The 16,282-nt window shown below is 41.4% G+C and overlaps 1 protein-coding gene across 1 annotated transcript in view; it reads right to left on the bottom strand.

The window, feature by feature from the left end:
• The window catches only part of LOC105569182, a 45,720-nt gene that overhangs the window by 8,808 nt on the left and 20,630 nt on the right, over positions 1-16,282 (bottom strand). The window contains exon 2 of the mRNA XM_012025398.1: positions 630-735. Coding sequence (XP_011880788.1) covers positions 630-723 — 94 coding nt within the window. The 5' untranslated portion in view covers positions 724-735. The remainder of the gene's footprint in view (positions 1-629; positions 736-16,282) is intronic.

Raw genomic sequence — 16,282 nt, 5'->3', positions numbered from 1 at the left:
TGCTGGCGACTTAAAGTATATTCTTATTAGCTAAAATATTTCACGTTGAGATGATCGAAGGAGGAATCGGCGTGTCCCGGTCGGGACACGATAAAAATTGCAAGATTACGTGCGCTCGATAGGGAAACGAGCGAGATGAACATCGCTGCGTGCGTGGAAAATAGAAACGCATCGGCAGAAATGCGTATGCAGAAATACATATGTAGAAGCACAAGGTCGCTCCGCTGTCCGTACAATGCAAACATCTGAGAAAAACACGTAGCCGGGGCTACAAGAACGTTTCCGGCCGTGGCCGATCCGCGGGATGACTGTGTTTAAGCGCTCGATAATAAGTGAGCAAACTACGCGGTATTAACGCATACGGAATGTATTCAGCTCCTAATTATACGCCGCGAGGCTCGATACACCTAATTACTCATCGGCTGAATGATCGTGAACGCACGGGTGAATCGTGAGAGCGATTCAATTAATGTTTAAGCCGCGCCTAAGCATCCCGGCAATTAGCGGGTTATTCCACGTGGCGCCGTTTCTCCGATGGCGCGGCAATGATATCGCGTCTTCGGGCCTGACAAATGCGCCGTAATTGAGCCGCAACGATCGGGCCGTAACGATAATGACCGGCGATTTACCTTCGAGCATTGTCAGACAGCGATTCGAGTCCGCGATCCTCAGCGCGGCCACGAGGGCCAGCAGGCCCAGCACGGATCCGGGTCTCAGCATCATGACCTTCTCATCCTGCAACAGATATCGGCGCGTTCTATTGAGATTGCTCGTTAGAAATGGATTAATTTAGTCGCGATTGCTACATGAAGCGATAAAACGGTCTCTCTAGAAACGATCGCGCACCAAGTTGCTAGATCGCATGCGAGTTAAAAAAAAACACAGCAGTGAAAAACACAAGGATGTGGCAATTAAAATTCGAGCTCGTTCTCTCTTTCTCGTTTTCTCTGCAGGTATAACTTTTTTGCAGCTGTAATTGCGATGTTGTTCGAAATCAAACTGATATTCCTCGTTGATAAATTCGCGAGTATCTTCAATCAGGTTCGCAATAAAAACAAGCCGAACCAATTAAAAGCAGCTTAACGAGAGATACAAATATCTCGTGTCAGGTGCGCGTGTACACTCCGCGAGACCTTTCCAATTGATTATGTATTTCTTCACCGTCAACAATTTCTTGCCATTTGAAACGTGTCCATTCCGTCTGCATCAAGAATTCATGACGAACATTGTTGAAAGGCTAATAAAAATACGCGCGCGTAAGCGAATAAATAAAATTGCTCAGAGTCTCGGGTATCTGATCGCGAAGTGACGCCGTGCTTTCCTGAATCAGCGGGCATATAAATAACACTCGCGCTCTCGACATTACATCTAGAAAGCGCCGGTACGCAAGCGGCATTCCGTTTAGAAAATACTCGTGACGACACACGCAACCGTGAATGCATTGTATTTTACGAAGTGTCTGACGAGAAGATAAAAGCAAGAAGGGCCCCCGTTTCCTCTCGTATGTACGTATGACCCCTCGGCGCATCCGGTGTGAACCTGCGGTAGGTCAGTTCTGCAATTTGACCTGAGAGATTAAGACCCGGATTTAACATGCGAAAGAGTCGCAGAGATATCCGCTGTCAGAGAGCGGCAAGCGCGCTTCTTCGACATCGTTTTAACATCGATCGACGAGTCATTTCTCGCTGGGCGCGTACGCGGAAAGAAATGCCGTTGAATTAAAAAAAATTAAGTTGCTTGAATTAAACGTCACCGGCTGCCACAGACATAAATAATTCACTCAATTGTATCTGCTATTGAATTTTAAGCATTGGACTAAATATCCAGATTATTAGGACAACTGTCTGACGATTTTTCATTCATTATTAGAGGAAAGTCCTCTATTACAAGATAGGATTCTAATACGAGATAGCAGGTTTCCAACACCCAAATTCAATCACAAATTAGGTCTTGCTGGGACATTATAAAGAGAAAATAAGATAATAAGATAAAATAGTGCCCAGTGGGCAGTACTTTATCTTATTATCGTCATATTTTATCTGGTTTTATCCTTTTAGATTCTTCATAATGTCTCAGCAATAAATTCATGGTGGAGCCAACCAATTTAGCGGAAACCTCGCTATCTCGTACTAGGAACCCACTTTATTATAGGGGACTTTCCTCTATTGATGTGTTTCAACCTATTTACTTCAATTACACTGATATTGTTGCTAGATCACTTTGCACTTATGCTTTTCTCAGTCCCTAGAGAGTCAGATCATTTTGTCGCCCCAGTTGGTCTCTCGCGCGATAAGAAATTGCGCGTAACAGCGCATTCATATTTATCACACTGTTAGTACCTACCACGAGCGATATTGCGTCGTTATCAAGGTGAGTTGGCGCAGGGCGATAGGGTCGCGAGGGATTACGGAGGTAACGGACGTGTTCGAGCAACGGGGTACCGGCCGATCTTATCTCCCCGCAGCTCGGGCCCTCTCGCGGCGATCGAGAAGGCGCGTTTTTTTTTACGGTCGCGCGCGATAGCGCGCCGCACAGTGCGAGAGAGGCGGACCGGAGGGACTTCCGGTTTCTGCGAACATTAGCTAAGCGATGGGAAGAAACGCCATCGGGGTCTCTTGGGCAGAGTGCACCACGGCGCCGATGTGCACGATGACTCGTGATTTAAGCGCGGTCGACCTGAAAAGATTAGAGTTCGCCAGGCATAAACGAAGCGTGACTCGTTTTGTATGAGATTGTCTATAGAGAGGCGACAAGCAGGCACGAATAAGTTGATCGGGAAGACGACCGTGTGATTCGATTACAGAATCGAGTTTTTCTTTACATTGTCATATTGTCGGCATTTTTCATAAACAACGACGGAGATTACACATTTTTTACGTATCGTACGCGGAGAGGATTTTCTCTTAAAATTTATCCTGACAATCGTGCAATCGTGGGACAACGCGGACACATTTCGAGAATTTTCATGAGAGCTTTTGAGTTGTTACCATATTTACTAGCAATTGTAAAAATTATATAAATTTTACATATTGACTAGTAATATTTATACATGTTCCTAGTAAAATGTGTAGTAAAATTTCAGAAGACTCTCATAAAGTTCTTCAAAATGCCATTTTCAGGGTACATTTTAATAGAAACTTCTCTCCGTGACAGTCGCTAAATTAGATATTACTAGGTTTGTGCGATTTTTGGTTCGAGTTGAAGTAACAGACAACCAATTTTGATTTAACACACTTTCATTAAAGGGAACATTTACAGGCCTGTTTACTCGAAGCATTTTTCGTAAATTGTATTCGGGCGAACGGAGTCGTTACGGCCCTACGTGTAATTTAAGTTACTATCGACCCAATGAAATTTCGCATGTCGCTCCGCGCCGCTGCAACACCGTCGAATGTGCCAAAGTTACGGATCCTTGCGTGCGGTCTATATCAGCTTGGGGATTACGTCTGAAAAGCGAAACGGCGACGGGGAAGGGGTTAAGAGAGGGCAGGGGCCTTTACACGCTTGAAAAGTTCAGACTCGTCGGCGCCCGGATGCCGCCGCGACGTCTGAACTCCGGTCGTATCTTCGGAGGGTATAAAAGAACCATCGCGTTTCGCCGGGGCGGAATTGGGCACAGCGAATTTCGTCACGCCATTTGAGCGCGCCGACGTGTCTCTTCGCAGCGCGAGGCCGATAGACGACGCGTGCCCTGGACCAAATCTAGCAAATAAGCCGCACCGGCGAATTAATTCGCGACCATTCCAATTTATTTCAACAATAAAATAACACTATTTTCTTCCGTGGTACAAAAAAGAATCTAAACAAATAAAGTTAACTCGGGACCGGTATGAAGATATAAATCGAATAGGAAACAAGAAGAAAATTATTATAATAAATTAAGAATAATGTGGATTATTATACGCGAATATCCAGTTGTGAGCAATTTTTAATTTTCATTTTATTAGCGGCCTATTGCATTTGATTCCGTGATATTTAAACTATAACAGTCCTGTTTTGTTTTGAAGTATAATATAGAGGAAAGTCCTCTATTATGAGATACACTTCTAATACGAGATAGCAGGTTTTCAACGTCCAAATTCAATCGTAAATCTTCATTCGCAACGATTACATGATCTAATGATGAATTTTCCACTAAGCAAATTTCACTCCAAGGGTAAATAAATTCATGGTGGAACCAACAAATGAAACCCCGTTGTCTCATAATAGGGGACCTTCCTTTATGGTCCTATTTTTCAATATGACACAGTCTTTTCGACGTTTCTGCAGCTGTATGTCCCCGCGCTTCGTGCAACAAGGACCGATTCACGAATGGCCAAACATGTGCAGCGGCGCGGGCTTCGCTTAAAAAAGACCGCGCGCGGAATCCACGACGACGCGGTCGTCGCCACTCGTCCGTCAGCCAACCAGTAAAATGTGTACAAATGCCGTCGCGGCGCGGCCCGACGCATCATCCGTCCAAAGCGGCTCCAGAGAGACCGACAGCGACGCATTCGTCAGTTCCACCGATAAATATGCACGGTCGTTCGCGCGGCGAAGGGCGAAAATAATTCCTCCCGCCTTCGCATGGCGTGCCTCGAATTTATGCCCCTCGTCGTCGCACGGCGTATTTATAAATCGCAAAATTAGGAAAACGCGCGGTAACCGCGCGTACAATTAAATAGAATATTTTTGTCTACCCCCCCCCCCCATCCGTCGTTCCAAAATTTCGCGCGACGCGACGTTTCGGTCCCTCGCGAACGGATGCTGACGATATTTTAACCCCGTTTATACGTCGCACCGGCTGAATTATGCAGAAAGCGGCGCAAAATATCGCGCCGGCATCTCGAGGCGAACGACGCAAAGAAGACAAGACGACCGAGCGAATGACGAAACGCTCGCAATTTAGATACACCGCAGAGGCGTCCAAGTGCGATTTGACCTACGCCCCCCCTCCCCGTTATCACGCATGAATAAGACATTATCAAACGTAGATCGGCTGAACTTTGTGTGAACGCTTTGACTTTCGTCACTGTCATTCAGTATCTTTTCCATTATAAAGAAAAAAAAAGATCTTTACGTAATGCCGATTCTGGTGAATGAGACGCAAAAATACCGACGGGGAACAGACGCCGCGTAAGCACATTTTTCCCACAATTGCTGGAATCTTGGTTTTCCCCCTACTAAAAATTTCATACAGGGTGTTATGTAGTACCCATCTCACCTGTTATGTACGGATAGAGCGGACTAGACTAAGTCGAAAAGTCCTCTACCATTTTGCAATTTTCGCAATAGTTAACGAGTTATTAATTATTAAAGATCGCTGTCTTAGCTCGCGGTGAGATGCGGCCGTCCCGCGATCGGCGTTGCTAGGCGCGCGGAGAATTGTATAATAAACAACTCCCTGCGCGCCTAGCAACGCCGATCGCGGGACGGCCGCATCTTGTAGTGCGCTTTAATTGGGCGGTAGGCCGGGCTAAGACAGTGATTTTTAATAATTAATAGCTCTTTAACTATTGCGAAAATTGCAAAATGGTAGAGGACTTTTTGACTCAGCCTAGTCCGCTCTATCCGTAAATAAGAGGTGAGGCGGATATTACATATCACCCTGTATATTTGTTTCACCAGTAAAGGCGCGTGGTCCTGTACCTATATTTCAAATGCGATACGCGAGAGTCGGGGCGTGAGCCGTTCAATTAGAATCAATTTTTCAATTATGTAAATCATGAAGTTTGTGAGGCGGACAGTCCTATAGTTCAACGTGTAATTTATATATCCGAAGATTCCCCTTCGTTGACACGAACAGAAAAGTAATATTGCTCGTTTATATTCACGAGGTTCTCGCAATGCATACCGCAATGCATCTTCGTCCTCCAGTCGTCGCGCGGCGTCTTCAAAATGAATATTATTTTAAAAATAAAGGAATATCTTTTTTATTCTACATAATCGGAAGTTCACACGGAGAGAATTTCCTCTTAAAATGTGGATGACATGGCATTAATTGAAAGAAAATCGTTGAAACAACATCAATATTAATGAACGAGAAACTTTAAACAGTTGTCTTAATAATCTAGATATTTCGTTTAATACTTAAAATTAAAATCCATAGCAAATACAATTGAGTGAATTATTTATGTCTGTGGCAGTCCGTGACGACAACGTTTCAATTCAAGCAACTTAGTTTTTTTTAATTCAACATCATGTTTTCTGTGTGATAAAATTTCACAAAACTATTACGAAGTTCTTCGAGATGCGACGTTGTCCCACAACTACGTGATTTTCAAGATCATTTTTAATAGAAAATTGTGTACTCAAACGAAGAAAAATATTCAAGTTCTCGGCGCGGAAGATAAATTGATTTTTTATATTGGGATCTCAAGACCCCCGTGTCGGAAGACTCGTGTTACGAAAAATAACACGACTGAAAGGATCGGTGTAACTGTCGTAATAAGACCGCTCGTAAATAATTGTAAGAATGCTCGCTTCGCAGTTCTTCCGCCGTCGATTATGCCTTTGAGCTTTGCACCGATTACATTATCATAACAAAAGAGATGACGTTTGCCGCCAATTGAACCTATAAGCTTTCTTCAAAATGAATTTAACGAGTTTCTCGTCTCGGTTTATCCTTAGCCCGCATGGAATACGAGGGAACGAAGGAGGATGCGGGCCGATCACGAAGTAACACAAAATGCAGGATAAGGAAAGGCTGAAAATAATACGACAGCTTTTCACTTAGCTTTTTTATTCTTTGTGCCTTCGAAACAGGACGCTCTGATGCGGCAAGTACCGTCGTATTTCAAACTTGGATCGTAGTTGCGTATCGGTTGCGGTGCGTTTTAAACGAGATTTCAAGAAATAAAGAATATTAAGACATTTGCGCCACGCGATGTAAGAATTGGCCGCAACACCGCCGATATTTGTATGCAAGTTTAACCGTAACCTCTGATCTCGGGGCACGTATATCACAAGCCTAGTTTGTTGCGTCACACGATAACATTGTAACGTTAATTCCGTGCTGATTGCCGGTTGAGATAGGCGCCCTCGGCGGGGTCGAAACCCGCTTCAGGTGGCAAAATGAACGTTTTGCATGGGCGGATGTGGAGTCCGCTATCCTAGATGACGGGTGCTGATAGGTGGACGAATATTTTAGCAGCGCCGCACGAAATGGTGATGCCAGCACGCGACCGTGCACGCGACTTCGCGTGTGCATAAAAGTTGTGAGCCGCGGGTGTACAGTGTCGTACTTGGGCGTCGAGACTTGTGTGCACAAAGGCCGTTCCAGGCTTTGCCGTTCGGCATTCCGAGCTCTCTTTTCCTCGCACGCGAGAATTTTCCGTTAATCGGAACGTTTCGCGTAATTGCGCTTGGTACGATCGCAACAATCACATTCTATATACACGGTTCTCCTACAAACGTCGGTTTCCAAGTAATCTTCCCGACTGAATAATTTCTGTACAATTCTAATTAACTTTGACGCCCCGGCGTCACGTCTAGTCTAACGTGACAGCGATAGTAAACTATTTTACAAATGTTGTAATATAATATAAAGTGTCGATAAAGCCCGGATAGCACAAAGTATTGGCGTAGAATTGGGAAATAATGTAAATGCAATACCGTGCAATTATTGATACGTAACATTGGCGTTACATTAGCCTTATATTATTATAAGTTAGGTTGGACATATCCACAAGCGCTAATACCTTTTTAACGATCAAACTCGGATGAATCTCTCTCATGTTGTGCATTGAATAGCAAACCTAATTTATGTTCACTCAATATTCATTTTCCTAAATATACACATATGTAATTGCACGGTTTGTCGATAATCCCCTCCTCGGGTACTACCTTGTCGTGGTGGAGGGGCTTAAGTACCCCGAAGAGTTACTCTCTAAAAATCAATCAGTACATTATCACTGAATCAGTGAATATTCATTGTTTTCAGTGATAATCCATTAATTGATTTTAGAGAGTACATACTCTAAAGACGGGACAACCAAAGGTACCCATTGCACTATTTGGGCCCGATTTTTCAGTCTCTAATAAACTGTTGACCATAGTTTAATCGATTCTCTGTCTCTTCTTAGATAATAATATAGAAAAGCATAGAGAGTCGAGTAACTTCCATATTAACAGTTAACCAGAAAATGATAAACCAGGCCCAACACTCTCTGAAAGTTAATCGGTGGATTATTACTGAAAATAACGAATCGATTCACTGCTTTCAGTGATAATCCACCGATTGACTCTTAGAGAGCACATTTTCGCCACTTTAAACGAATCGCAACCGCGCGCGGCGATTCGTCGTGTCGCGTCGCGTTCGGGAGTGCCGTTTGTGTAATTGGACTAAAGACTTTGAAAGTGTAAAAACGCGCGAACGATCTTTGTGTTTTCGCGAGTGCAAGAAGACAACCTGAGTGGAGGAGGAGGCCTGGGGAAGGCATCAGGCACCGGCGGAGCGACTTTAGGGTAAATATTTTTTCTTTTGTATAAAACTAATCTTTCTTTTGTTTATTTTTAATAATTTAAAAATTATTTTCTTTAATATTCATTTTTTAAATACTCTTCTAATATGAACTTTATAATTGTATGTTACAGGATCAACATAGAATCACCAACTCCGCTGCTGCGCATCGGGTCGGTGAGTAAGAAACATTTTAATTCCGGCAATGAATATACACACTGTAAAAAAATTACATGTAAAATTATAATACAAGTATTATAGTGAGTAATGTTCGGACCATTTAGTAAAGGTGTATATTTACATACGTCAGTAAATTTACTCCTTATAATAAGTAAAATTATTACCTTATATAATAAGTAAAGTGCTTGCTTATTGTGTAAATATTACATTTTTGTAATTTTTCATCATATATAAACAAGTATTTACACAACAAAGAGTAAATAATTTTTTTTGTAAAAGTACATACATTTATATATTTCGGTTATTAATAGAGTAATCGCTACATTTATTATGTATGTAATTTTACATATAATACTTTTTTTACAGTGCATCTCGTAGATCGTAGATGGATAGGTTTCAAATGCTAACGGCAAGTAAATTTTTTATTTAATATATTGAAACTCCGAAGAGGAGTATAAGCAATTTTCAATGTTTTGCTCAATTCATCGAGCTAATCTTTTGTAGCCTATCCATTTTCATTAACAAATTGATGTATAAAGTAAAATAATATGACGTGAGATTCTAATATGTTTTGTTCAGAACACTGAAATTTTAACTTATTTTTATATATTATTTACGGTTATTAATTAATTATAATACGCAATTATAATATCGGTTGAAATCGTGAAAAAAGTTTCGTTTTTCTGGATCTCACATCATTTATTATTTGTATGTATGTATGTACATGTACGTGATAAACGTACTTTCAAGATGCGTCTCGCATGAATACATGCATAAAACACACGCATCTTTGTATTTTCGCGGTCGGTTTTCGCGATCGGTTTTTCAGGAAAAATTTTCAATTAATTATCTAATTTTATCCATATTATAAATTTTAATTTATCGAGGAATATGATTAAAAGCACTCTAACGCGAAGTAAATTTTTTTTTCTATATCTACTTAAATTTCGAATTTCGAATTAAAAAATCAAGTTACGAAAAAATGATCAATATTTTTAAATAAATAACGGAAGTAAAATTAAATTTGATTTGTATATACAGTAAAGTTTTTTGAATTAATATACTCCTTTAAATAACCTCTCGTGGTCGTACACTTTGCGATACGATCGACACTCGTATATTCGAATCGTACGAAATATTTGTCGGTGACGATAAGGAGACGACCGTCTATGGAAGGAGTTTTCTTCCTTCCTGATCTCTGGTCAAAATGACCAGATTGTATGGCCGGGAGCAACGAAAGGTATGTCCAATCTGGCCCAACGATGGACTCAATACGACGAGGTATGTGGTCAATATTGGCCACTCTGATGAAGTACCTAAGTAAGATGCTGTACGAAGTATAATATACTTTGATTTCTTTTGATTTGTTACAATTCGGGTGGGTTATGCTTCTATATACATACATTCTCGCATATGTGCGAGAGTGAAACCCCTGTTAAATCCCGCGGGCGCGTTAAACTCCAAGTCAAACCCCTAGAAAATCGCGTCACATTTAGTTAAAGATTTGTAGGTTTATTATGTTGAAACACGGTTAGGTAGAAATTGGATAAGTAGGTCTATAGATCGGAATACGGGTAGGTAGGAATTCGGATAGTCAGGGATAGGGGGACATAATTCGAGAGTTCAAAATATTAGATAATATAAATTATTTCTTTTATTATATTATAAGTGTATTGTAAAGTAAGTTATAAGGAAAATGAAATAAATAATAAAAATGTAAGAAATCAAATTGTAAAGAAAGGATCGTCAATTAAACGCGGCGGGGGTGGTGGAGGGCCTCTTTATAGGTCGATTTGTTTCTATCGACTAAAATTTAAGTTCAATTTGATTCACATAGTCTTTTCATCGATAGTTTCGTATGCAATTGATCAATAAATTTGCCTTTACAGTTTGATTTTTCGTTTGCACATTAATAAAAAATGTTGTACAATTATAAGCACAGCCACATATGTAACACGTTGTGTGTACTGTGTAACATTTTCTATTAATGTTTTACATTGTAAGAGTTAGGTGCGTATTATTGTAAACACATGTAACATGTTCATATCTAATTTTATGTCATAATGAAAAATTTTACATATTTTTATTGTACATCATGTTTTTTGTTTCACTACGTAACTTTATCTCTTTTTCTATATTTATTATATATTATATAATAAGTTGTGAATAAAATTAATTAAGTTATAAAAAGGTGAAAACTTAATTTTATCGCAAACAAAAGAGGACCGCCGATAAGAATACGGCGGGGGCGGCGGAGGGCCTCTTTAGATTAACTTTTCTATTGTATGAAATTTTAAGTTGGTCTAAAATAATCTTTTATGCGATAGATTTTCGTTTGCGCATTTACAGTACGATTTTTGTTACACATTTATAAAGAATGTTACATATTACTCTCTAAAAGTCAATCAGTGAATTATCACTGAAAACGGTTATAACTATTGAATTATTCAGTGGTATACTTGCGCATTATAAAATACGAAAACCATCTAACAACGAATTTACTATTTTGCTAATTATTCTGTTAATTTTCAGGCGATTTCAATGATGGAATTATTTACTTTCTTTTACATCGATCGATGTTTGTATAGTCCGGCGTTTATTCTTACGTCAATTTTCCTGTTATCTTTGTTTCTCGAAATATAGTTACGCAATAAGACAACATTTGTCGTCAGCCTTCGCAGAAGCCATGCGAGATATCGCTTTAGTTATTCTGTTACAGCGAAAGATGCTTTTCCCAAGTATATTGTAGTGAGGAGGAAAGTTTTTAGTGCACACTGAGTGCACATTAAGGCCTGTTTATAGTCTGTTTTTATATTTAACTTTGTTTTAAACATATGTTCAAAGAGTATTTAGTCAAAAAATGATCCGTATAGATGCTACACAGATCATTTCACTGGCTACAAAATATTCCAAGAAATATTTAAGACGATTCTTAAACGTAAAAATTGACTGTAAGCAAGCCTTAGTGTGCACTCAGTATGCACTAGTGCAAGCAACCGAATTCGCTATAAGCTGCCGTTACACTTGAAATTGTCGCAAGAGCGATTCGAGATAGAACGGTTGCGTATCTATCTTGAACAAACAGCAGGAGGAAGGAAGACCTCCGACACTCGCGAGAAGCATTGCGAAACGATACAGCCGAATGATGTAATTTGCGATGTCACGGCGGCAAGAAAAGTCTATTGAGATTTAGTCAGCGGGGTGTCATCGCGAAACCAGAGAAAGGTGTCGGCGTCGCGAATCAATCCCAGAGAGATTAGGTATCAGGCTTCCGAGAAAAGGTACGCGAAACATTGAGAAATAATACAGGCACGAGTGACGTGATTAACGATGACATGGCGGCGAGGAAAACACGTTGTCGAGGCCAATCGTGTCGCGCCATGGCGAAAAACGTCAGGAGCGATTTAACGGAATCGCGCATCCTCCTTTGCTTATTTTAATACCTGCACACACTTGACTCCAGAACGAATATTTCGAATGAATATATCGAATTTAGATATTAAGGGGATGCTGGAGTGATTCTGCACTTTTGCACCTTTTGCACTTAAAACTGTCTGTTTCGTGGAAACAATTGTGTAATATACAAATTAAATGGCTCACGTGCACAGATCGAAAACAGCTTGCTATTCCGGCTAAATGAAAGAACAATATGGCATCACTGAAACTAAATTTGTAAGTCTAATAAAAATTAATCGTGAGCAACACACATACCACATGTACTGTATGTGATTGTGTTGCTCACTATTATTTCTTATTAGACTTACAAACTTAGTTTCAGTGATGCCATATTGTTCTTTCATTTGGCCGGAATAGCAAGCTGCTTTCGATCTGTACACGTAAGTCATTTAATTTGTATATTACACAAGTGTTTCCGCGAACTGATAGTTTCTAGGTTAGAAAGGTGCGAAAGTGCAGAATCACTCCAGCATCCCCTTAAGATACTTAATTTCGGTACGAAATTTAGTACACAGTCGCTCGACATTTTTTCATTTTGTACTTTACACAATTATTTTACGTGATCTCTAGTGACATATTTTTTCCGCCTCTCTTAATCAATTGCTTAGGAGAAATTGTATCCTACAATAAAGTATCTTTGTCTGACCCTATCTGAGAGACGGGGCAATAAAAGTTCCGGGCTACAAAACATCGAACGACAGCTGTACCGTCTATTTTTGGAGGGTAAACACATTTGCGCGCGCGAAATAAAGTGTCTCCACGCGAGCGCGCGCTATTGCGTGCATGGAAAAACACTACCGGGCGAGTGCGAGCGCGGTCGCGCGCGCGCGCGCGCGCGAGCGGAATCGCACGCAAGTAGGCGAATTGCGAGGAGAAGCGACTTGGCGGCGCCGAAGAGAGGAGGGAAAGCGCGAATGAAAATCGCAAATCGGCGCCGTTCGCCTTCTTATCGAGTGTTTTTTCCGCGACGCGGCGGAAACGCGTGCGCTTTTAACGGCGCCGATAAACGACGATATCACCGATAGACGCCGACGAAATTTGTGCCGGCGAGGCCAGAGATCTCGATAGCGCGCGATGAGTGTCATGGCAAGTGCCGATCCGGGTTTCTCCCCCCCCCCCCTCTCGAGTCTCGGTTAGCAGAGATATGGAGTCGACTAATCTGTGGTTAATAGTTAACAATCGTTTGTGAAACTGGCCTTAGGTGTCGCGACAAAAATTGAATGCTATTTTTTGTGCCTGTTAGAAAATTGTAGCCTGCGAAATTTATAGCAGCGACATTCTAATAATATCATCTGGTAAGTTAAGATTTCACGGTTGATTATTAATCATTCGCGTTGGATAAAAATAAATTTCGGTGCCAGCTGGAACAATCTTTGTAAGGAATATAACTATAATATTTAAGTACCACGATCTAACATTTTTTTCAGTGTTGTTCGTTAACAGCTATCTAAATCTTTTTAGCAGTTTTATCAATGCGCTGTTTTATTATCCACTGTTCGTTGCCGTAAATTATATTTACTTTCGCGCGTAATAACAGATTTTGCGATTAGCTTGTGTCGGTTGAAAAATAAATCAATTGTTGAAGCCAACGTCGGCCTGCGTCGTCGCTGTGTACCGGTTCGCAGCAGTTGGTATTCTAATTACGCAGTAGAGACGGACAATCTGTGCGACCGCGTATGACTAAGACTCGTATTAGAAAATGCTGTTCGTATTAGATCGCTGGCTCTCAGCCATAGTGACAAAAACAAGCAAACAAATCGTAAAACTGCACAAAGGTTGCTGTAAATTGTTTCTAGGGAAGATCTCTTGCGCATGTGTATTCGGGGAGTCAAGGCCGTGTTCCTCTAAGCACGGCAAAAGACGAGGAATAGTGAAATTTCACAAAAATCTGCAGGGTCTATCGTCCCGCGCTATTTCATTGCATTACAAATCATTGCATCGAAACGGTATTACGGGGAAAGGATTTTCTCTTAAAATTACCCTGCAAATCGCGGGACAATGCGGCAAGAATTTTATGAGAGTTTTTGAAATTTTACCATACACTTTACTAGTAATTGTGCTTGGGCCCCGTTTCACCAACGTCGCTTAAACTTTAAGCCTAGCTGACAATTCATTCTTTATCGCTTTCCAACTGTTATCTTAAGCCCAGTTTCACCAACGTTGTTTAACGTTAAGCTTAGCACAATTCGTTCTTTGTCTCTTTTCAACTGTTACTTTAGACAGAGACGAACATGAATTGAAACTGAGATCAAAGCTGAGCGAAGTTTGGTGAAACCAGGCCTGGCAAAGGGACAAACGTGAAGTAAACGACGTTCGGTGAGGCCGGACTTTACATTTTACTAGTAAAGTGCGTAGTGAAATTTCAGAAAACTCTCATAGAGAGTTGTTCAAAATACCATGTCCCACGATTTTCAGAGTAGCTTTTAAATTCCCTCCGTGTCGAAACGGAAAAACGATTTATAAAGTTAAGTTATTGATTTCTTCAACAAACTACCTCAATAAAATGCCACCATACAATTGCGTACGTGATAGACACGTGTTTGAAAGAAAAAATGACCCGACGCGATATCGAGAATAATTGCCGCGGCAATGCGAGCCGATATCAATCCCGATATCAATCGGCGACTAAGCGCGGGCTTGCAAATCGGGGGGGGGGGGGGATCGTTAAAATGCATCGAGCCGTGACGTCGCCGCCTTCATCGCGAAAGCGTGCGCGCCGCGACAATCGGCATAGATAAAAACGAAGCGTCGGCGAATCGTACGCACTTGTCAGCTTTATTGACGTCACGATGACACTTGTTTGTCACGACTGCGATGCGATCTACGACGATAAATATCATGTTTGTGCGCACAACACCGGCCATTTCGGTGCTCAGCAGCGTTTAACGTTAATGCTATTCGCATATTCTTCGCATCCTTTATTCCATGCGCATTTGCGATATTATTAACGCATTAATAGTTCATTTCGTTCTGACGCGTAAACACATTCTTTTTCCTCGTGCAAATCATCTTTCATTTGAATCTTATTAATTACGTTATACATTTATGCCAATCCCGCTGATATTTATACTTTTATTATCGATGGCAATCGGGCAGCAGGAATCTTTTCGGAATTATCGCTTCTATTGTGGTCTCTGCCTCGACTCTCTCTTTTTCTCGCCATCTGTTTCTATTAACGGTCGAAAGAGTAAAATCCCACAAGTAGCGCTATGTCTCGAGTGTGACGCATAGAAATGTGCGCTGCTTACTAAACAAATGAACGGAAAGATCCGAGTTGAAATCCACAAACCCCGCTGATTTTTTCGGACGTTACCTCTCGAAGGAACGCGATAACCACCGAGAGTATTCTGGCATGCATACACCCCCTTACTCCGCCTGAGGTGGAGCACGTAACAATCGAGATTCACCCCTTGCCGATCCCAAGACAAAGGAGGAGGGTTCGAGGGCGAGGCCAGCAAGCCACCCTCAGTAAAAAAACATACCAAACGCTCACAGAACTGATAGTTTGCCTCGCATCAAGAGAAAAATTGTGGGAATCCTTCAGCCATCTTTTTTACCGACACAGTAAAATATACAATAGTTTTTGCGCTTGTAATTCTCTTTATTAGCTTTTATGCACAAAATAATATCAGGATAAGTTGCGGACCGCATAGCAGTACATTTCCATACTTAAAACGCTCAGTTCAGAAGTCTGATAAGAAAGATATTGGTGTTTGAAAGTTTCAATTCGGAGTTTGGTAACGTGTCGGTAAAAAAGATGGCTGAGGGATCCTCTTAATCGGAAAAACCGGCTCAGGCCTACTTCAAGTCGAAGAAGGAGTAGCGCTATAATAGCGGAAACGGTAATTATGCATAAAAGCGACTTCCTCTCCGATTTGTTTTATTTTTAAATATGTTGTTGGGGATGTCTTCCCGAGTCATTTCATATATATATATAAGGGGGGGACTCAAATAGTTTCGGAGATACAGGCTGAGAAAGTTGATTAAACACGTAAGTCGCAAGTGTTTTTGGCACGGCGCGCTGCGCGCGCCCCACCCCCTATCCCACCACCACCTCCGCCCACCCCCTCCCCCTCCCCACCCCTCCTCTCCCCCCTGTCCCCACTTCCACCCCCGTCCCACCTGCTTCCTCTCTTATAGACACATAAAAATTATACACAAAACGGAGGGCTGGGGAGGGGGAGGGGGAGGGGCGGGAGGCGGTGG

This window comes from Vollenhovia emeryi, unplaced genomic scaffold (assembly GCF_000949405.1).
Source record: "Vollenhovia emeryi isolate VEMERY1.0 unplaced genomic scaffold, V.emery_V1.0 DF939125.1, whole genome shotgun sequence".
Lineage (NCBI taxonomy): Eukaryota > Metazoa > Arthropoda > Insecta > Hymenoptera > Formicidae > Vollenhovia > Vollenhovia emeryi.
The sequence above is the reverse complement of the archived record's forward strand: the minus strand, read 5'-3'. Positions and strand labels throughout refer to the sequence as shown.